General features: G+C 44.6%; 9 protein-coding genes across 10 annotated transcripts; 6 read left to right on the top strand and 3 right to left on the bottom strand.

Annotated features, from left to right (window-relative positions):
- Positions 1-1,146: 1,146 nt before the first annotated feature.
- On the bottom strand, positions 1,147-4,031 carry BCIN_01g05040 (hypothetical protein). The gene is made up of 2 exons (XM_024690511.1): positions 2,866-4,031; positions 1,147-2,809 (listed from the first exon to the last, which is right to left on the bottom strand). Exons 1-2 carry the CDS (start codon positions 2,974-2,976, stop codon positions 2,540-2,542), a joined length of 381 nt encoding a protein of 126 aa, XP_024546280.1. The 5' UTR covers positions 2,977-4,031; the 3' UTR covers positions 1,147-2,539.
- Positions 4,032-5,115: 1,084 nt separating this feature from the next.
- Positions 5,116-5,640, top strand: BCIN_01g05030 (hypothetical protein). Of its 2 annotated transcripts, none has more exons than XM_024690509.1 (2): positions 5,116-5,301; positions 5,357-5,640. In XM_024690509.1, the coding sequence occupies exons 1-2, from the start codon at positions 5,177-5,179 to the stop codon at positions 5,448-5,450; spliced, it is 219 nt and encodes a 72-aa protein (XP_024546279.1). In that variant the 5' UTR covers positions 5,116-5,176; the 3' UTR covers positions 5,451-5,640. The 2 variants fall into 2 exon arrangements, with proteins under 2 accessions (XP_024546279.1, XP_024546278.1); XM_024690510.1 differs by having other exon boundaries at positions 5,354-5,640.
- A 204-nt stretch (positions 5,641-5,844) lies between these two features.
- BCIN_01g05020 (hypothetical protein) lies at positions 5,845-6,910 on the bottom strand. Its single transcript, XM_024690508.1, has 2 exons — positions 6,703-6,910; positions 5,845-6,576 (listed from the first exon to the last, which is right to left on the bottom strand). Exons 1-2 carry the CDS (start codon positions 6,784-6,786, stop codon positions 6,124-6,126), a joined length of 537 nt encoding a protein of 178 aa, XP_024546277.1. The 5' UTR covers positions 6,787-6,910; the 3' UTR covers positions 5,845-6,123.
- Positions 6,911-7,973: 1,063 nt separating this feature from the next.
- Positions 7,974-10,434, top strand: BCIN_01g05010 (hypothetical protein). The gene is made up of 6 exons (XM_024690507.1): positions 7,974-8,167; positions 8,224-8,360; positions 8,423-9,681; positions 9,739-9,764; positions 9,831-9,998; positions 10,057-10,434. Exons 1-6 carry the CDS (start codon positions 8,125-8,127, stop codon positions 10,125-10,127), a joined length of 1,704 nt encoding a protein of 567 aa, XP_024546276.1. The 5' UTR covers positions 7,974-8,124; the 3' UTR covers positions 10,128-10,434.
- A 2,328-nt stretch (positions 10,435-12,762) lies between these two features.
- On the top strand, positions 12,763-13,539 carry BCIN_01g05000 (hypothetical protein). Its single transcript, XM_001548298.2, has one exon. The coding sequence runs from the start codon at positions 12,850-12,852 to the stop codon at positions 13,297-13,299; it is 450 nt and encodes a 149-aa protein (XP_001548348.1). The 5' UTR covers positions 12,763-12,849; the 3' UTR covers positions 13,300-13,539.
- Positions 13,540-13,779: 240 nt separating this feature from the next.
- BCIN_01g04990 (hypothetical protein) lies at positions 13,780-14,587 on the top strand. The gene has a single exon (XM_024690506.1). It carries the CDS (start codon positions 13,913-13,915, stop codon positions 14,432-14,434), a length of 522 nt encoding a protein of 173 aa, XP_024546275.1. The 5' UTR covers positions 13,780-13,912; the 3' UTR covers positions 14,435-14,587.
- A 199-nt stretch (positions 14,588-14,786) lies between these two features.
- On the bottom strand, positions 14,787-16,234 carry Bcsdh2. The gene is made up of 2 exons (XM_001548300.2): positions 15,534-16,234; positions 14,787-15,477 (listed from the first exon to the last, which is right to left on the bottom strand). The coding sequence occupies exons 1-2, from the start codon at positions 15,961-15,963 to the stop codon at positions 15,005-15,007; spliced, it is 903 nt and encodes a 300-aa protein (XP_001548350.1). The 5' UTR covers positions 15,964-16,234; the 3' UTR covers positions 14,787-15,004.
- A 2,314-nt stretch (positions 16,235-18,548) lies between these two features.
- On the top strand, positions 18,549-19,899 carry BCIN_01g04970 (hypothetical protein). Its single transcript, XM_001548303.2, has 2 exons — positions 18,549-19,018; positions 19,071-19,899. Exons 1-2 carry the CDS (start codon positions 18,942-18,944, stop codon positions 19,606-19,608), a joined length of 615 nt encoding a protein of 204 aa, XP_001548353.1. The 5' UTR covers positions 18,549-18,941; the 3' UTR covers positions 19,609-19,899.
- A 445-nt stretch (positions 19,900-20,344) lies between these two features.
- Bcpot1 lies at positions 20,345-21,983 on the top strand. Its single transcript, XM_001548304.2, has one exon. It carries the CDS (start codon positions 20,554-20,556, stop codon positions 21,814-21,816), a length of 1,263 nt encoding a protein of 420 aa, XP_001548354.1. The 5' UTR covers positions 20,345-20,553; the 3' UTR covers positions 21,817-21,983.
- The last annotated feature ends 6 nt before the right edge of the window (positions 21,984-21,989 follow it).

The following is a 21,989-nucleotide window of genomic DNA, read 5'->3' as shown; positions in this document are numbered from 1 at the left end:
TCGGAACGAAATCCGCATTAAGAAGGTACACCCAAGACCAGGAACCGATGATTTGAGGGGTCAATTGCGGGACAAACCGATTGTCACGGCGTGGAACAGACCGTCGCGAACGGCGGCTGGACTTCGAATTGTGTCTCGTCCCGTGTCTAGACTTCGGGGTTCAATTAAAGTTTCGAGGTACAAATGGAAGCTCTGTTCAGTTCAAGGCTAGCGCCTGTTCAAACTTCAAAACGTTTGCCATCACGCTAAGATGGCAGATTACGAGTTCAGTCGGCGGTTACTCGCTTGTGGCCACAGGACTATACAGGAGAGGATTGGCATCACTGGATGATATGTAACTAGAGGGAATGCCACTTGGCAAGTCCAACTGTTGTGTATGCTGATAAAAGCTCTTACCCTATCCCTGCCTAGGTTGCCTCGGAGATTGTCCATTCTGCAATTAATCGCACATCTTAGCCGATTTCTGGAGCAAAAAATGACCTCGTCGGCTCTTTTTGCTCATACAGTACTGGTGCACAGACATTGCCCTTAACTGGAAGGGCTCGGGACCGGTATCATCATAAGTGCATAGTAGTGTTGAATAAAGTTTGTGGACCAAATATCTTCCTTAACGGCCTCGAAGGGGACCAAGCATCAACGTTCTAGCTTCCCACGGCTTCTTAGCGATGCAGTTATTGAGCCACATCCGTTATAGAACGATGCACTCTAATAGGATTGCGGTTGAGGACATCCTTAGTTTGACGCGGAAAAATTATGACGATGGATTATACTCGTACCGGCCACCAAGTAAACAGGACATCCTTGAATTTCCTGACTACAACAATAGTCCATCCGAGGTCTATGGAGGGCGAAGAAACTTAAGCCGTCCTGTGTCAAACTCGTCAACGCTGCAGTGCACATTCGTATCCACATAGAATGAGATACAATCATACGAAGGACCGAGGCATGTACAAGATACCTCTCAAACAACTTCGAGATGGTGCAGACCCATATGCCGTTTCGAATGGTCTTCATACAAGCCGCACCGGCACGAGTACAACCCCGTGCACAGTCTCCATTGCAATGATCGCACTATGCATATTGAAGCCACGACAGTAACCTTAGATAGACAGGTACATCATACTCGCGATATAGAAGAATATCTTCTGGGCAATGCAAGATTCATGGAACATACGTAGTGTAGTACCTAGGTAATTTTGATATCCGAACCTAGTAAATATTTATCCGCCAAATCCCCACATCCACCCAAAAAAGCCGAAGTGGGGGATCCTCCATCCCCTGTCTATCCATCCATTCTTTTCAGCCTCCCGCTTCCTCTTCCTCGTTCCAAATCCACGGCTGAAGAATTCGGCTATTTCGCAAATATACCGTACATACAGACAGATTACATACAGATTACACACATACATTCCTCACATTTACGTTTCAGCTGAGAAATAACCTTCTCGCCGCGATCGGGGAGGTTAAAAAACACAATCCCTCTTTTGAGTTTCGATTTGTCAGATTTTTCCCCATGGATCCCCAACCTCAATTACCCTAAGAATCTAAAAGGGGTCCCCATATTTGGAGAAGAAAAATCTTCATGTGAGGACACTGTGGGCTTGATAGCAAGCTAGTTCACGCCGCGAAGAAGAAAGCTCCGCCTAGAGGACTGACAAAGCTTCATCGTACTGATTGGGAAAGAAGAAATAGTCAACAGGTACGAACCTAACCGTGAAGAAGCGATTGTGTTCGGCGCCGAAATACTAAAAGGAGATATATCGTATCGGATTATTTGAGGACTCGCTGATTCCTTTTTGCGCCCCCAAAGATATCATCCATGTGATTATCAGTACTTCTGCATCTAATTCGGCTCTATTCTCCCGGTTCTTGCTTTAGTATAGCGAGGATCGTCGCAGCGTTCGTGGCTCGAACAGAAATCATGCTGTATAACTGGCTCGTAAACAGCCACATATGCGGACACTAATGTAAGGTACTCGACTAGAACTATCAAAAGAAAATCTCGCCCACCAGAAATCTCGACTTTTGAAGATGGAAATAAGCCGGAGAAGAGAGGGAAAGGTAGATCGGTTAAAAAATTGTAATTGAATATGAATGAAGACTTGGATAAAGCCTGTAATCAAAAATTGTGCATCTGTGTATGCACCGAAGCGGAACCCTTCCCTTGCTTCTCAGTGAATAGAACTTTCATGATGTTGATCGCTAAATATACTCCTTCATCCCTTGCTTTTGCAAATACCCGAGATCCAGCTCTATCCAAATTTTTTCCCCCAGCCGTTGACGATACACGAGAAGCAAAATTGACCAATAAAAACTCCATCGGTGACAAATGTATATCCCCAAAATCAAAATGAAAAACCCATTCCCTAGCTTTTCCTGAACACCCTGCTCAAAAAAAGCTCGCCTAATAAAGAAGTAGATCGATTCGCTGAAGTTCTATGTTGATGCCCGAGTTTGTTGCGGAAGAAATTCGTCCAAAATTCTGCCATATGATGTTGGGGGTATTGGTGCAAGGGCAAACGCGAAATAAAAGTGCGAATCATGGTGCGTAAAGTCGAATGTGACATGTGGAACCACCTAGAGATTTCTGAGGCTTGGTGATGATGTCGGCATTCATGAGCATAGAGGGCAATGCCCGGGCACGACAATGTATCGTTCGTGGGGCCCCTTTGCACATTGGCGTTCTTTGCTGCCGTCGATGGAGGTTGAGAAGTAGTGAGCTCCAGGATCGATACATGAAGTGTAGATATAGTAGTTCCTTGTGTATTCGCACATTGTGCTGAAGAGAATGGCGTATTTTGAGGATGGACTTGGGTGGTAGGTTAGTATGGCCAAAGGGGTTGGAGGGGTAGGCAGTGTACATACCAGTTGGAGCTCGGGTGAAGAAGTGACGTGAGATATAACTCCAATGAAGCTCGAGTTGAAATGCGAATGTGAAGTTGATATCGGACAAGTACGAGTCAGGGAGAATCTCATACCTTTATATATCCAATGTCGAAACTTTTTGAGGCTGAAATATAACGAAAAGAATAGATGTGGATATATCACCTGAACCTTCCCTGTAACACTGTTTGAAAAAGCAACAGAATGTAAACAAGTATAAAGGCGTCACGGAAAGGCAACTAATGAGAAAAGCAAGGGAAAGCTCTAGCCACCAATGCCAAAATGGTGTCTGAGCAGAGACAAATCGGTGACTGTGTTAGATCTCGAGTACAACTGTGATATTGTAACCTGTACACGACAGATACAAACTCAAGAGTCAAGAGGTGAAAAAAGAAACGAACGATGATACGATACGCCTGCTGCAAAGTTGCTGATGTGAACGGATGATATGCGCTGCCAGCGGGGAGGGCTCGGTATGCCATTTGAATCAAAGCTTCACACCCGTAACCCCTGGTGGGATAATGCGCCCCGTACCCAAACATCTACAGGCGAATAAGGCATATGGCGAGCATCCGTACTGGGTTCCGGGCAGATGAACGCGGGCAAGGCCACTGTCTGGCAGATAGCAAACGCAGCATTAGGACTTTGCACCTACCATCCATATCCATAGTCGTTCATGAGCATTCGGGGCTGTTGGAAATGTGGATCGTGTGGATGCGTGGGAGGATCCGATTAAGAGACATGGCAACTGGACAGGGTATGCCCGTGTGAGATTTGGATGTGTTTGTTAGATAAATTAACTGGTGCGGTGGTGTGCGAAGCATTTTGGGAATTTTTGTGTGCAAGTCGCAGCTTGAGAGATGTGTGTCCGTGACATGGCGTTGAAAAAAAAAGTAGCGCAAGGTCCGTGATTTCTTGGGTCGAATCCTGGTGGCACCATGTCAAGCATCAATCCTCGATAATGAGGTGGTATATGTGTACATGTGTATATGTGTATGTGTGTATGTGTGTATGTGTGTATGTGTGTATGTGTGTATGTGTGCATCGGTATGGGTTGCACTCTGGGGGCGACGAAAAGCAAAACGCGCATCGTACGAAAGAAACAAGTTGTCCTTTCCGGGAGTCAACACATCGACGCACGTCAAGACCTACACAGGTGGTGAGATCTTCCCGTTTTAGGAAGTCTTACAAGGACCGAAAGGGCTAAGAAGGCTTACGAATACAGATATCTGTTCGGCAACAGCATTTAGCTCTATCTTTAACACTCAATGCCTGAGAAACAGCATTGGGAATGATCAAATATGGCAATGCGGTTGTTCATCTCCCACACAGCTAGCTGAATGTCACTTTAGCCTTCCTTGGACGATTGAAAATCCTTTCGTAATACACCTCCCTCGACACCAGCAGTGTACAGGGACATTGAAACCCGGAAATTATCCAAACAGGACGTCCTATCGCATCGTAGATTTAATAATGTATTCCAGAAGTCGTTGGTGCTGCGCTAGATCTAAGCATGCATCCCTATCTTATCTCGCCAAAATCTCCTATTTGCGTATTGCCTCCCATGCTCTTCGATCCCGATCGACTCAGATCTCACACAGCATGCTACCACCAAATCGCTTTGAGATTTGATGAAGGGGCCGAGATATTGAAGGGAAAAAGCAATTATTTGCTCAATGCAACCCAGTCTGTGCCCTATGGACCCTATCTCTCTCTACCCCGAGCCCCAAGGAACACATCCACCCATGCAAACGGCTCGACGGCCATATGATTGCAAGAGTGTAAGGAGGGCTTGTGGAACCAGAGTTTATACATGGGGCCATGGGATGCTGGGCGTCTTGCTGCTTCTAATTTCTCGGGACATGATCTCAAGGAATGCCAAGGGAAGAAGAAAACGTATGATAAGGAAATATGCTCCAAATTGTCCACTTGTGGTGATTCCCGAAGGCTTCACTGTGTAAAAATAGCAAGTGCCGAAACCAGCTCAAGGTCACATGCGATTATGTTGAAGAGACGCACTCGTGCAGAGGACATGAAGAAGACCCAAGGAGCTAAGTCAGCTCATCGGTGATACTTTTGCTACCCACTTTCACCTAGACATTTTGCGTTGCTTCATCTCACCGTTGGAAAAAAAGAGGTCCAAGCTGAAACTACATCATGTTCACTTGGATGGATTTGTCTACAGGTCAAAGCGGATTCTCGTCTGATATGTGTAAGGAACTATGGGTTCAAGGACAACTGTCGCCCAGCACCACCAATCCCAAGCAGGCACTCGGGAACCAGGGGGCCTGACATGTCAATCTTACCCCAGTACGATCAAATATTGCAATCGTCGGGAATTCATCTATGTGGCACGAGGACTTTGACAGTTTCGAAAGGCTGGCATTGGCATATCGGGCACTCCTCCCCCGCCCGCAGGTAAGCAGCATGACATGTATTAGAGTGTTCTTTAATTCACGGAATGTATCAGCAGCATCAGGATTTCCCGAAAGTCATCTAATATTCTCTACCGAAAACACCCACGTCCTTCTCATCGTCGTCTCACTCTCCCAGACGTCCTCAATTAAGGACGGCATGGTTCATGCAAGATCACCGAACCGAGCCTCCGAGGACATTTCCCCAGGTCTAGACTCCAAGTTCATTTCAGTCCCCGGCAATAATGGCACTCACGATGTTCCTGGTCATTTCGGCAAAGAAGCCGTTCAATCGACTGATATTACAGACCCGCCGGTCTGGTTGAAGAATCTAATCCTGGCATTGCAAGGCGGAACGAACTTCCGGGTCTTGAAGTGAGAACATTGAAAGTGCCCTACTTATGTAAGAGATTCAGACCTCGGTGTCGATATTGGGAAAAGGGCACATGATTCCGAAGGCTCCGGGAAAGTTAGCTAGATGAACTCGAAATTTCTTATGTTTCGAGAACCTTGAAGACACGATGGGTTTTTCTTATGCGAACCGACATGTGCATTATTAGTTTATTCAGCTTCTGGAAGCATGGCAATCATGTATTATGTATGGAAAACTAGAAGTGAACTAATAACTCCGCAACCTCCGTCCTATCCCTGAACAGCCCCAGTTGTCTTCCGGGAAACAAGTGCTTTTGTCTCAGGTACCAATTATTCAATATAGCCATGGATTTATGCTCCACAAACCTAGATTCGACCCCGTGTGTCAACGTATCATGATTGCAGGATCAGAAGCAATTCCTCCCCACCCCTTTGTCATATGCCGTGTAATCTCTCACAACAGCCCGACTATGACTGCCAATCCACCAAGCAAGCCAGCTCCAGCACCAATTTCATTTTGAAGTCCCGCGTTGCTTGTGGCAGAAGCTGACGCAGAAGTCGCAGATCCAGTTGCTGTATTTGACGAACTTGTGCCCGTCCCCGAAGCTGTACTTGAACCCGAAGTTGTTGTGCCTGTCGCTCCAGTGGCACTGCTTGCTGCGCTGGACGAGGTCGAGCTAGCGGACGAGACGCACGAGACCACCGATGGCAAATTGGTTACGCCCGAAGTTCTGCATAGATTCTGAGCATAAGTAACCGCAGTCTGCTCATCCTCGGCATTGCAAGCGTCGGCCAAACAACACGCGATGCCACTCAGAAATGAAGAGTTTGAGCAAATGCAGGCGATATCGAGGCTGGCGCAACCAGCGATCTGAGAGCCCGTCGTGTATTGGGTAACACACGATTGCTACATGGAATATCGATATCAGCAAGCTGGCTTCACGATGCACAACAGATCGGCACACGGCTGAACCAGAGATAAGGTGATTGGTATAACAATGGGAAATGGGAAGAAAAGCTTATTCGAACTCACTGCACAGGTTGGGAGTCCATTTTGTGCCGAGGCGAAACCTGCGAGCACTGTGCTGATGGCAATCGCGACAGAATTAATCTTCATGTTTTCAGTAACGTACGACGACAGATGGCTCAATTGGTGAGTTGTCGAATTGACGAGCTGGAGTGACAAAATGAGCGTAAATTCGCACAAACTGGATTGAGAGATGGGATGGTTCAAGGGAACCTTGGAATTCACTGTTTTCCTCAAAGAGGAGGTAGCATCTAGGTTTAAATAAAATCAAGCCATGCAGAGTACAACTTGTACAAGCCACCGGCCGCCATCTCTTCTCGCGATTGGCACGACTTGCAGTTCGCGTCTGCGAAGCAATATTGGCATCGGCATTGCCCCCTGCTAAAGCCTTTCCGCCCAACAAACTCAAAAGAACAATTGAAAATGCCAATCACAAATTGGGGATTCATTAGGAAGGTAGGAAAGGTATAGAGTTCACGATTTATTTGATTTCTTGTCATCAGATAGGTACTTGCATGGAGAATCCAGGAATGAATGTCGCCACAGTCGAAGTTTCAATTGCCAGTCTTTCCTGGCTCCAATCTAAGTTCGTATCTTGCACACCTATACGACTCCCCCTAAAGTTTATATAAAGTTTAGCAAAAGTGTATAAGTTTCTAGCTGACAATACAAGACGGTAAGTGCAGAGCTCGAATGTGTGGGCTCTTTATCAATACTGCCTCATCTGTATCAATTAGCCACCTGCTAGGCGAAGAGTAAAGACTTTCTAGGCAGTCTTTTCTATCTGTGGTCAGTATTGAATGAATCTAGACGACGGAATAGTAAGTAAACCATCCGGTTGATAGGTCTCATTCTAAAGAAATCCTTCAACAGTTGCTCCTGACTTCTTTGACAGTTCGCGTCTGTCCATATGGCTGTTCATTTGGCTGAATGTTACCCACATATTCTATCTACCAAGGACGCTAGTTTTCCTCTTCCTCTTCCTCTTCCTCTCCCTTCTCGCCCTCTGTCCACCTGAACACCTACAGAGTAATAACTTGGCGAACAACGCTAGATAAGGATGGCAACTCTATGTTCAATCAATCAATCAATCAATGTTCAAGGTTCCCCGCAAGGACTCTCGAGCCACTCTGACCCTTTTTTAGCTGATCACAATATCAGCTCATCACTAGCCGATAACCATTTTAGCCACAGCACTAGCCCCAAACATCTCTCATGAGCCCCCAATAATACAAATCACATTTTCAATTCCAGCCTCGTCCATACACACAACCAAAGAAAGTACCTAGGAGCCCAGGAATGGATCTCATATTATTGCGAGAGTAGGACGGAAGGATATCCTTTCACTGAACCTGAGTCCAGTCAGCACAAATCATTTCGCAGCGGGACTTACATTTATGAACAAGAGGGCTTCCTTATCTGGTAAAGATGGGGTTGCTTATTCTAGAGGATAAGATGGAACATGTTCCTGGTAGGATTTCTTACTTTTTCTGATCCGAAAACTTACTCGTTACTGATTGTTCCAAGGCACCACTCGGTATTTTGACGACCCCGAAAGACCCCAAGTCGCAAGTGCTGAATCTGCCGGCTTGAAGTGTGATACATCGGGTCCTGTTCCTATCATTCTCGTCCCGCAACCTAGCGATGACCCCAGGGATCCTCTGGTATAGTCTTCTATCCAACACGGGAAGACATATCTCTTACTGATTACTTCAATGGTGTCTAGAATTGGCCACTGTGGAAGCGCGATGTTATCCTCCTTGTCCTCTCAATCGTTTCGATATTCGCAACCTGTCTGGGTCCTATCCTCGCTGCGAATACTTTAACTCTATCATTACATTTCAATTTACCATTTACAGAGATTGCGATTCTGACGGGGTACTATCTGATGGGCGTAGGAGCTGTTGGGATCTTCTACATACCTTCGGCTAGAATATGGGGCAAGAGACATCAGTTTCTTCTTGGGACGGTGATCTTGATTTTCTCAAGTGCTTGGGGAGGTGCCTCCAAATCTTATGCAAGTCTAGTTTGGGCACGGATATTCCAAGGGATAGGAACAGCTCCCTTTGAAGCCTTGGTCAACGCTACCGTTGGCGACATATATTTCGTCCATGAACGTGGTAAACGTATGGCGTTGACTAACCTTGCAGTGTTTGGTGGTTGCTTCTTTACACCAATTTTGGTTGGTAAAATCACCCATACAATTGGTTGGCCATGGTCGTTCTACTTTGTCGCTATTTTCGTTGGAGTTTGTCTGCCACTTGTGGTTTTTTTCGTTCCCGAAACTGCATATGTACGGCCTCTTCATTTGAACACCGATCTAGCATCTACCGACGAAATAGACCAATTTATATTGAAACCAGGCCATGAATTAGAACAAATACTCCGGGGACCTAATACGACAGAAACCATCGTCACAGCAAATAGTAATGGCAGTTTGTCCCCACATGAAAAATCTAGAAGAACGCACACTTCATATGGCAGAGGCAAATCGAATTACAGAGGCACTCTCATGCCATTTAGTGGTCGCTACTCCGATGAAAGTTTCTGGAAACTTTGCTTGCGGCCATTTCCTCTGTTTTTTCAACCAGCAATCTTTTGGGCCTGTCTTATTCAGGGAGCCCTTATCGGCTGGACCGTCTTTATTGGAATCATTCTCGCGGCAATCTTCCTTGGCCCGCCTCTTTTCTGGGATGAAGTAAAAACTGGCTATGCCTACACGGGTGCTTTCGTCGGCGCGATTCTCGGTTTCATTGTTGCGGGAGTCCTTTCTGATTGGAGTGCCAAATACATGACGAGAAAAAACAACGGCATATACGAGCCAGAATTTAGAATCTTGTTGGTAATTCCACAGTTTATTTTTGGTTGCGCGGGACTTTATGGATTTGGGATTACGGCAAATAGACCAGTGGATTTTGGCTGGTTTTGGCCAATTTTCTTCTTTGGGTTGGAGGTTATGGGAATGGTAATTGGAGCTGTGGCGAGGTGAGTTTGTTCCGCCGCGCTTTAGATTTTGGAGAATAGTTTAACTAACATGTTTAGTTCACTTTATATTGTTGATGCACACAGTTCGTTTCCCCTGTTCTCCTTTCCTTTCCTAGTTTGATATGCATGATTTTTGACAATTGAAATAGGGGACATCGCTATCGAAGCATTTACTTGCCTTTTGATATTTAAGAACTTCTTCAGTTTTGGCCTCACATGGAGTGGATACGAGTGGCTTGTCAAGAATGGTGTCTATGATACTTTTATGATAGTCTCGAGTATTCAGGTTGGTATTTGCTTGCTCAGTGTTCCAATGTGTAAGTTATATCTGGTTCGAAAATGATTTTCTTGAAAATTTGCTTATAATTACTCTAGATATATTCGGGAAGCGGAATCGGGCGTTCTTTCACAAGCATGACATTCTTGGACTTTTGGGCTTAAGGTGAACAGTACGAAGTTTAATATCTGGGTCTGTAAGAACAGGGCAAATTAATGTCTTGGGTGTTTAATCTTAGTTTGAGTTGGCTGACGGATACTTGGCAATTTGGTTAAGTGCGGCCTGCCAATAAATCCTAACATGCCAGTCTGCTCTATGTTTTAGGGATGCCATTGAGAAAAACTCAAGCCTCTTACTGAATCTATCCATATCAAGGAAGGAGTCCTGTTGAAAAGATTAAACTTAGTAGAAAAAGTATTCGTGTCACTAGTTTGGAACTACACCTCTGACAAATTTTACACATTTATCTTCCTGCATCTTCGCACTCGATTTCGAGTATTTATGTCATACATAGAAGTCTCAAGTGAGAGTTATTTTCTACAGACAAGGGTCTGATCCATTCGAATACACATGCCTTAGATGTGAGTCTCTTCAAGTGATGAAATGTTTTGCTTTGGGCCTCTGATACCTCATTGCAAAATTTGAATCTAGACATTGAAAGAAGTCTTACTACTTTCATTTGGGTATTGCGTTCTTGACTATTCTACGGGTTGCACTTCTTTTGCTTGTAGGGTACAAATCCGCCATGACATGCTTAATTAGTTGAAGGATGAACCGGGAAATGACAAAACCTCGGACAGGTGTTATGGTTCAATCTACATAAGGACCGATTGTAGGATTTTAAATAGAGGATCTTAGAGTGCTAAATGCTGTGTTGCGTGAATAATAACAGCTTGACTATGATCTATGTAAGACTAAGAGTAGATTTCATTTCCTTAGATTCATATCATTCTCCACCCCACTTTCTGCGTGATAGCCTTAGCCTAGAAGTTCTATGCTAGGCCACAATAATCTCAATTATTGACCGCTGGAGGAGGTATGTGCTCATACCAAATGTGGAAACGATCGATAAGACTTCTGAGACGCATCAAGGTCAATGCCGTCCGCAGTCTATGCCTAATACTATCAAGTTCAGCCACGCGGTTCTGATTCAATTCTACCTGCGGTTGCCTAACTTCCGGTCCACCGAGTTGCCAACCAACCCCAATACACCGAAGTGCGACGTTGTTGATATTACCAGGAACTTAATGGCCCTATTGTAGAAAGGGTGGAATCCACAAAATTCACATTGTCGCCGGCTCTCAGGAATAAGCAGGCCTGAAACCAGATTGACTATTCTTGAACTCTTACGGCTGTTTGAAGATGACTAGGTCCCATCCCTTGGAATATAATTGGTACTTCATCCATTGTAAAATTATGCGCACTGCCTTTTGGGAGAATTGTAGACTTTAACTATTAACTGTTAAGTCTGGATATCTGTCTCTTTATACTACAATTTACTCATGCCATGGAGACTGTTCAGTACGAAAGGAACTGAAGGAAATGATTGTGAAAAGAACCTATGGATATGCCACGAAGTATGACAATTAGGGGTCAAATTTATCTTCATTGTGACTTTTTCTAGTACGATATATCAGGAGTTCCGATTCTAGTCATACCAGACTTTGAATATCTGTGTTGATTGTGGATAGGTCCCCCTTTGATTTTCGTTTGTGCTGGTGTATTTTTCTTTTCATGCTTGCATGATAGTCACAGTACAGGAAGAGGCTGTTATCACCTGCTACCACGTAGTCTACGCTGGCCACGAGACTTTCTTTATTTTATTTTTACAATTAATCTTACCTTCACCCATAAAAAGATCTAGAAACACTTCGTTAGAAATGTGCTAAACTGTAAGTAGCAACCAAGACTCTGCTAATCACTACTTGCCCAGCACTTCCCAAAAACCGGTGGACAAGATTTTCACGATGGCTAAAGTAACAATCAAATTCACACAAGTGAAAAGATATTTCCCCAACTTTAATCCCAGGGGCTCAAGAACCATGGTATCTGCAGCGCGGCTTCCCATTTGTCCACCCAGATGATTGCCCAGCTAAAATCATGTGGTGTTTCGTCACACAAATGATCGAAAAAAAAAAACACAACTGCAGCGCGGCGCGTGTCCTGATTCGAAGTATTGCCGTTACGTTCTCGGTGGGTCGACCCGGGATGGTAGAGTGTCAATTCGTGGATCCGGTGGCGCTGGGATGGAAATTGAAAGAGCTGAGGGGAGGGGCTCCGACGGTGAAGGTTTTTCATGTTGTTTATAGGATTGCTGGGTCTTGAGTTTCGGCAAAGGGGGGGGGCTGGAGCCAGGATTGAAATGATGGGATAATAGCCAAAGTCTCACAGTCTTTCTAAGCTATTCCACTTTGTTGGGCTATCGCTGTTTGATATCTGTTGGAGGCTCGGGATTTTGATGTTGTTTATTGCTATAATTCGCTTAACATCAATCTTCTTTAGCTCATATGGTAATATTCCCTTCAGTATCTGATGTTAATAAGAGGTTTTTGTTGAGTTGTATGTGGTATGTCCTCGATGGTTGTGGAAGTTTAATTCTTCATTGATCGCCTCTCATGAGTAAAGCAAATGAAGTGCTAGAAATGCGAGATAATTATTGAAGTCAGGGTTGAAAGACATGGAAACTGGTGGGATTTTCCACAGAACTATTGATATCGAGATTTTGCTCTCCTGTTCATCTCCTAAAGACAGGCGAGTTCTGTAATCCCTCAAGATAAATATTTGACAAATATAAATGTGCTCCCGATATCGTAAGTTCCAACATCATACACAGACCAGATTTAGACTAGAGTCTTGAAGTAAGAAAAGCACAAATTGTCAAACTTTCCATCATGACTATGGTCGTAGTAAGATTCACTCGGCTCCCCACGCCACCCCTCACAGTCAACACGAGCAACGCCCGCGACTACGATCCCTGGTACGAAGCCATCCAAATCGAAGACTGTCCCCCCGCAACCAAAACGTGGACCGTCCTCTCCACCCACATCGTTTCTTCCATCCACAACCACTACCGTCACTACAAGTACTGGAACTACAAGATCTGCAAGATGGAGATTATGTGGAAATTGGGCCGTGGACAGAATGCGCCGCAGGTGCTCTATGAGTATGCGGTTAATGATGAGTATTTGGTACTGCATGGGGGTCAGCATGAGAGGATCGTCACGGCGTTGCGGCTGCAGAATAGAGCGAGTGGCGATTATATGAGTGTGACGTATCAGGCGGGGTCGTCGAGTCAGGGACAGGTGGGGCTTGTTTCTTTTATGGAGTTGGAGAAGGCTTGAGTTGGGGTGTGGATGGTGTGTCGTGGAGGTTGGAGGAGGGGAGGGGGGATATTCAATAGTGGGAGTGGAAGAATTCTTAGAATGAAGCAGAATACGGCGAGTTTTGTGGATATGCAGGCGCAAGTAATTTGTGGATGCTCTCTTCTCAGTGAACATGTCAACCACTTGACAATCGCGGAATAGTTTAGGCAAAGACGAGCATCTCAGTGATTATGAAAGCTGAACAATATGGCCAGTGCATTTTCTTTTTGCCATGGTGAATTCTGGGTGAGCGAAATTTCTTTAAGGGGACTTTTGTGTGAGGATTAGCTTTATATCTATACTACTTCCCTTATTTTCAAATGAATAGTTGAATAGATTCTGATTTCATGGGCTTTGTGTTTTACACTGTGGCCTGTATAAACCTTGATCGTGACGCACATTTCTTTTCCATGATCGAAAGATTGGATTAAACGACAACAGCGATGTATTCTTTATTGCGAGACAGCAAACTGGCTGTTATGAAAGAATAATTCGACGTTGAGAGTGAACTCCCATGTCTATGTTTGCTGCCTCTTGAAAGAACAATCATACGATCTTTCATCTTGGAAATAAATTCTTACTATAAGAACATATGATATTTCCCTGCACTCTCTCTTTTAAATCTCAGCGCTTCATTATCACAGACCGACTACCTCCACATTCATCCAGCATGAGCAACACACCAATACGACTACTCGTCGAATTCAAACCCAAAGCACCGAAACGAGTACCCGACGGATCCCAGCACAAAGCAATCGAAGTTCAACACTCCGATGCTCCATACCAGCAATGGCTGAACCTGCGAGCGTCTCTCGACTTCCATCTCAATAGCCTAACGGACGCTTCCATGTCCATCATAAAAGTTCACATATTGTGGAATGTTCTGCATAGTTATGTGGTGGAGCAGGATTTCCAGTGGTCTTCGATTTATGTAAAGACTGATGAGATCTTGGAAACACAAGCATCGGTTTTTGGAACTCCGGAACCGGAACTTGAGCGGAACGAGGAGAGGTGTCGGGACATAGTGATTGCCTTGGGCTTGATGAAGGAAAGGGACTGTTGGGATCGTTTATGTGTTGAGTATAGTGTGAAAGCAGAAGAAGGAAGACGATAGATAGTAAAGGTTAAGGGGTTAGATGAAGGAAATTGAAAAATAGGAAAAAAAGGTCTTGCAATACACCTTAGAGTTGTTCCAAATAAATCGAGTATCTTATGTGATCGGGAAGATAGTAACATAACTTGAAGATAAATCAAATACAACCCGACATTGAATTTCTGCGATATTCGAGAGACCATGGCCCCCGAATATAATCCAACCCTTCTGAGAGGACTTGATACCCAGAATATGTTGGATGTCACAACCATGAAGGTTGATTGTTACTGACATCTAGACCACCGACAACATTCTTTGAAGCAACGGGGAATTCGTAGTATGCAGTATATTTTAGAAAGGACCATGATAGTTTTGAGAGTTTATTATGGCTCTTCTTTCACTTGCATTCACGGACAATGGCTTGGCTTGGAGGACAATGTTGAAGACGAAACCCAAACTTGTGCTGATAAATTCATGTTGTACTTCCTATCTACACAAACAGACTTAGCAATAACCGCCCAAAACACCACAACCAATTGCTGAAATGCTATCTCATCAAGCCCCCTCATTGATATCATTTTTAAAGACTTCTTAGAAAGCCATTTCCTTCTTAATCTCCGCAATTGCCAAACCAGGATTCAATCCCTTCGGACATGTCCTCGAGCAGTTGAGAATAGTGTGACATCTGTACAAACTCATGCTGTTATCCAAAGCTGCCTTACGTTCTTCCTTCTTCTGATCACGGGAATCTGCAAGCCATCTGTAACTCTGCAACAAGATAGCTGGTCCCAAGTACTCCTCACTGTTCCACCAGTAGGAGGGGCAAGATGTCGAGCAGCATGCGCAGAGAATACATTCGTAAAGTCCATCAAGCTTCTTACGATCCTCCTTAGATTGCAAGTATTCTTTTCCTTCTGGTGCTGGGTCGGTGTGTTGAAGATATGGCTTAATGGACTTGTATTGCTTGTAGAATTGTGTCAAATCTGGAACAATATCCTTGACGACATAGGTGTGGGGTAGTGGGTAGATCTTCGTTTCGTGCTTAGCGTCTCTTGGAATGCGGCCTGTAGAATAAATGGTCAGCAAATGTGTTTTAATATTGAATAGTTGATTAACATACACAAGCAAGCCAATGTGTTTACTCCATCAATGTTCATTGCACAACTGCCGCAGATACCTTCTCTGCAAGATCTTCTGAATGTAAGGGTAGGGTCGACCTCATTCTTGATTCTAATAAGCGCATCCAACATCATAGGTCCAGTCTTGTTGAGATCCAAAGTGTAAGATTGCATGCGGGGCTTGCTGGTTGGCTCATCTGGGTTCCATCTGTAAATGTTGAATGTCTTGATCAAAGACTCCGAGTCGGCAGCAGGTTCCTTGACAGTGGAGGTCTTGGAAGCAGATTCGACAGGACGGGATGGAGAAACGGTAGGACTTTCAGGTACTGAGCTGTCGACTGATGCCATGGTTCGCATCTGAGTTCTGAAAGCTGGTCGTGATGCGGCGAATATCGCGCGTGCACTGCGGGCACCTGTGCGGAGAGCAGCCATTATGGAGGAGTGGAGTTGGAATGTCAGGGTCAATTGGATAGGGCGAGTAGGTTCGAAGGATAATTGAGTATTATTACAATGTGGTATGTATCAATGGTAAGATAGAGAGAGAGAGCCCTTGCTTGAAATGTCAAAGGATCAAGACAAAATTACAAACAAAGTTGTCAATTACATTTAAGAACTTGTGGAGAAGGCGAAACTGCTCTTGAACCGAAATACCGACAAAAGTCGCTTACCTCACCTGATCAGCCAATCAGAGAGGGTTTTATTCAAATCAAAAAACGGGAAAAAGCGGGTGAGGTTATTCCCGTAAACGTGTAGCCGGGTCCCGACCAATTATTGGTATTTGCCTAGGTATTAGTAAATAGGTTGCAGTATATCTTCAATTTATACCGCGTTTGAACGACGAACTCTAGTTTTTACGGTAATAATCAAATTTTATGTGGTTTATATAACTTACATAATCCCAACCCATACAAAGACATCGACGTCAACACCATCATCACATTACATCGCACTGATTGTTTGCAAGTCGACGTCGTGTGCGTATGTGACCTCTCCTCCACGCAGGCATGCAGTCAAGAGCGGCTCCAAGCAGATCCCGGCGCGGCCACAACTGAGCACATGCAGAGTGCTTCGTATCATGTGACCCAGGATTCATGGAGCATGTTATTGGTTGTCCCATGCTTCAATTGGGTCCGGAATCATCGTATTCGGAAAATGTATCAAAGAGCAGCCAGGACATGCTCACTCTATGACGTTTAGACTACCTAGGGAATGAATGCTACATGTTCCATTCCCACGATCCCTCATACTCAAAAGCTGTGGGCAAGCGTGGCAAGGCATAAATAAGTAAGGCACACCCCTCTTTTGATTCTTGCCACTTGCGAGACTTGAGATCCGGTCCATGAGATCCAGCGTCTTGTGTATGTGTATTGATCGAAGCTAGCAAATCGAGTAACCATTCCGAGCCATTTTAATCACAGCATCTACTTGGTCCTTGATTTTCTCAGCATTACTACGGGAATCCCTACAATGTACACACATCTTTGGATACAGATGTTGGATTATATGTCCAGTGACGGATTCGCTCAATGGAACAAACACACTGTGGATATATGTCCTTTGTCAATTGCCAAGAGCATGGTGGGGTTTGGAAACATCTGTGCAAGCAAGCTTGGGGACTCGTTCACGTGCCTGAACTGCTTTGGTAGAACATCAAGTGATGAAAATGAATATGCTATCCTTAACAAGAAGTGATGCAATTAACTGCCCATTTCATTGGAATATCATCTCTGGCACATGCCCGTCCAAAGCATGCCATTCTATCGCCTGTTATAAGAGTACATTCGAGCCCGGGATCTAGAAACTCATCTTTTTCCAGCAAGATGGATACTAAGTAGTATCATTGATCCAATATTCTTACATAGCAGGCATTGTAACTGTTTCGAAAATCTTAGGTAGGTTCTATGATATGTTGATTCTCGTAAGAGTTCGTGACTTCTTGGCCGTCTGCCTTCAAATCGTTACTGGTACATAATCCCTCCACAGTGTCGCCCTGCCCGGGTTTAGAGCATCATTGTTAGCATGGTGTTGGGAATCTAGCCAGTCTTCAATGTATCTTCAAATATATCTTTCCTTTACTGACTACGGCTTCTGCGACACATCTGTCATTCCTTCAAAGATTTTAGGTCTCACAATTCCTTGGAATATGCTATTTTTATGGTATTATAACAGGGAAAACAACGAAGACCGTCACAAATGGCGATATATTTCGAATGATCGATTCATGATGCCTTTACTCCACGAGAACATCAGGAGCAAACTTTTGAGGGATTTCTAACAGTAAATGATTTGAAACTCCGTATTATTCTGATAAAGGAAGGTGTGGTTAGAGAGGCTATTTTAGCATGCGGCAGGTATCGTTATCGTTGAGAGGGACAAGGCATGACTTTGTACTACCACGGGCCTTGACTGCCCCTCTCATCCTGATACTATCATGGACAGCAGTCCACGTACGTAAACTCTACAACAAGATCTTTTAGACGCAATTTCCCCCGAGAACAGGGAATGTATGGCTGCAACTGTCTTTCTTTCAAAGAAGTGTTCAAGATTAATCATCCCTGGGGTGTCAATAATCGATCTGTGCCTGGGTTTGCTGATCTCGAGTTGAGAGCAAGTAATGTTTCAATGTTCCAAAGTCACTCTTTGATTTTCTCGGCCCTCTGAATAACAGCTGCATTTAAGCCCAAACCAAGATGCCCACCACACTCCACTATGGATCGGAGATAAATTTCATCTACACATGGCAAACACGGGAGTGGCTTTACCCCAGCAAAGTATAATTATCCCGGCACCAATAAGCAAGTCTGACAGTCTGACAAAATCCAATCTCAAAATACTCGTCAAATCTGACCAGGAACCCATTTCAAGAAACACTGCCCAGCCCTCGAGCTGGTCTTGGCCCAATTTCGTGTCAGCTGACGTTACATCTACGCCCAGAAGGAGACACTTACCACAAGAAGCGAACTTGATTTTTCCGGGTATATCATCCTCATCCTGCGAAATCATACCTAGTAAAATTTGAGAATGTCAAACTTACATCAACGGCATGCGAAACGTGTCGAGAGAGCTACTCTATCGTAAAAATTATGTTTAGCAGGATCACGTCTTTCGTTATTTCAGGAGTGCACAATTTTGTTCATTCCTCCCTATACACTGAGCCACTATGCCGAGCATGTGTCGAAACTCGATCGTAAGATCCTCTTTGGCTGATTTTCTGCAAGTGCTTCATTGTATATCCTATTTCTATATATTCTGGAGGTTCTCCACCCGAAGATGTTTTTCTTGCATAGTCAAGTTTCTCCATCTCTAGTTTTCAATATTTCAAGAGCTTTTCAGCTTATCGTCATTCCTTATTTTCAGGCTTAGTCCTACCCACATTCCTTTTTGTTTCAAAAAACATATATATTTGCAAAATGCATTACTCCTTTGCTTTGTCAGCTTTCGCTGCCCTCACCTCAATGGCATCTGCTTCGCTTACTATCAACAACTGGTCAGTATGCTTACTCTCAATATCGTCCAAGGTTTTGCTAACTTAGGTCTAGGTGTTCCACAGATGTATACCTCTACAAATCAAACAACGGGGGATGTAATGTCGGTACTAATGGAGCTTGTTCCACTGCTTCCAATGCTAGCCCTTGGGTCATCAAAGCAGGCAAGGGATCTAGCAGCACCCTCACCCTTCCATGGGATACTGATGGACATGGAACATCAATCAAGATCGCTAAAACATCCAACTGGAAAACCACACCTTCGGTTCTTCAATTTGAATATGCCTGGACAACTGGCCAATACGCTGCCCTGTACTGGGATCTCAGTGATTTGGACGGTTCCGGCGCTGGGCTGGTTGGAACTCCTTTCATGAGTGATAACGTAAAAGTCACCCCAACTGGTGCTGGCACCGGATCAGGAACTTGCGTGAAGCTCAAGTGCCCTGCAGGTGCTCTATGCAAGGATGCGTACAACACCCCCGATCAAACTGCCACCCGTTCCTGCCCACTGAAAACTGGAACTATGTGGTTGGACCTGTGTGAGCCAACCGGCGGCTTCAATTCCAGGAGGGAAATTGGCTTTGAGGCTTAGTAGTTGTTGACGATGGGGCGAAAATTTAAGGGGTGTATTGGTCTCGCTTATTGTCGTGTTTGGGATAGGAGAGAACTTGCCTGGCTGCTGGAGTTTTCTTTTCATATATTTATGTATTTCTGAGGGGGCGGGAGGAGTGTGGTACGATTGTATGATAATTTGCCGGGGGCTTATTTATCTCATATGTATGTTTCATGTACAATTAAATTTAAATACCATGGGGGCGTTGAAGGAGCAAGGCAAATGATACCCTTTTTTTTTGCTTTGAATCTATTCATTCTATGATCACCATCCCGGAACCAAATTAGAACACAGGTCATTGCATCTCGTGAAAATCTTCCAGCGGTGCGGTTACTGGAGAAAAACACCACGTTCCAGTTTCGATTTGTCTTTCATTGATCCTAAAATACGACATGCATGACATCCTCTTGTGACGCAGTGAGGAAGTGTTAGACAAACCCCGGTTTGAGATTTTAAGACGTCGACACTTTCTTATTCTGATAGAGCTTTAGCATATCGTAAAAGTCAGTTATATTACCATTGCAAACTTGGCTTCTGAACATCTTCTGAGTTTCAATCGACCACAATTTCTTGATGCTCGAGTAAGTTGTCTTGGAGGATAGAAAATTGCGGATAAGATCTTAAGCGGCTGCTCGTTTATGATTGGCTGTATCAGACATCGGACTCTCCACATACTGCATCTCCCCGAACTTCAATGCCGATGTTCTCTTCCCCAGGAAACATATTAATCAATGAATGGGGTAAGTTTTGCTGTAGGTTACTTAATTTTTCTTATTTCCTTCTGTTTATATTCTCCTCTTCTATCATTACAATATTTCACATACTTTTCGTGTTTAATTGAGACAGGAAATCTTCCAATTGACACCAAATCGTCAACGATTATCTACCCCTCCATCCCAATCTCCCCTCAATCCACAAACCAATATGTCAACCGGACCTCTTCGCAGAGGACTCTCGCAGATCCTCAAAAAAGACCCCTCAGACATCGTAATTCTCTCTTCCCTCCGCACCCCCATAACCCGTTCCTACAAAGGACAGCTCTCCTCCGCCTATCCCGAACAGCTCTTGCACAGCGTTCTCAAAGCCACTCTCTCTGCCAATCCCTCGCTCGACCCTGCTCTCATCGACGATGTATGCGTCGGCGTCGTGCTCTCTGAGCTCGGCGGCTCGAAAGCCGGCCGTATGGCTATGAACCACGCTGGCTACGATACCCGCACCTCCTTCTCTACTACCAACCGCGCGTGCAGTTCTGGATTGCAAGCCATTACCAATATAGCAAATTCGATTGCGACGGGCGGGATTAATATCGGTGTTGGAGGCGGAATGGAAAGTATGACGAGGAATTATGGATCGAAAGCTATACCTGTGGATTTGTGGCCAGAGCTGAAGGATGCGGAGAGAGATACGAAAGATTGCATTATGCCAATGGGCCTTACGAGTGAGAATGTAGCGAGTAGATATGGAGTTGGCAGAGAAGAACAGGATAGATTGGCGGTGGAGAGTCATCGTCGCGCGGCAGAGGCACAGGAGAAGGGATGGTTTGATGAGGAAATCGTGCCGGTTACTACAATGTGGCAGGAGACTGGTAAAGGAGGCGTGAAAGTAGGAGAACCCAAGGAAGTTACTGTTACAAAAGATGATGGGATTAGAAAGGGGGCTACGTTGGAGAGCATGCAGAAGTTAAAGCCTGCGTTCAAGGAAGATGGTGCATCGACTGCGGGTAACTCGTCGCAGATTTCTGATGGAGCAGCAGCTACATTGATGATGCGTCGTAGCACTGCTACCTCGCTCGGACTATCCTCTTCTATTATTGGTAAATGGGCCGGTACAGCAATCGCAGGATGCCGTCCAGATGAGATGGGAATTGGACCTGCGCTTGCAATTCCAAAGTTGATGGAGCAAGCTGGCATTCAAAAGGAAGAGGTAAATGTGTGGGAGATTAACGAGGCGTTTGCTAGTCAAGCCATCTATTGTGTGAGGGAATTAGGACTTATGGGTGCATATGAGAAGGGCGATGTGAATCCAAAGGGAGGAGCCATTGCACTGGGCCATCCATTAGGAGCTACTGGTGCAAGAATGGTGGCAGGTTTGTTGGCGGAGTTGAAGAGAAGAGACCAACAGGTTGGTGTCGTCAGTATGTGCATTGGTACCGGAATGGGAATGGCAGGAATGTTTGTCAGGGAATAAGTAGCATATACGGAAGGAAACAAAAAAATCTGTATAAATTATGGGACTGCATGAATGAGATGTACGAAACACCTGGAATATTAAAATCTGGAATATAACTTTTATCGACTTGCAATTTCTCGTACGAAGTTCCACAATGAAATAACGATTCAGGTTTAGAATCATCAAGATGC

Source organism: Botrytis cinerea, chromosome 1 (genome assembly GCF_000143535.2).
Source record: "Botrytis cinerea B05.10 chromosome 1, complete sequence".
Classification (NCBI taxonomy): Eukaryota; Fungi; Ascomycota; class Leotiomycetes; order Helotiales; family Sclerotiniaceae; genus Botrytis; species Botrytis cinerea.
The sequence above is the reverse complement of the archived record's forward strand: the minus strand, read 5'-3'. Positions and strand labels throughout refer to the sequence as shown.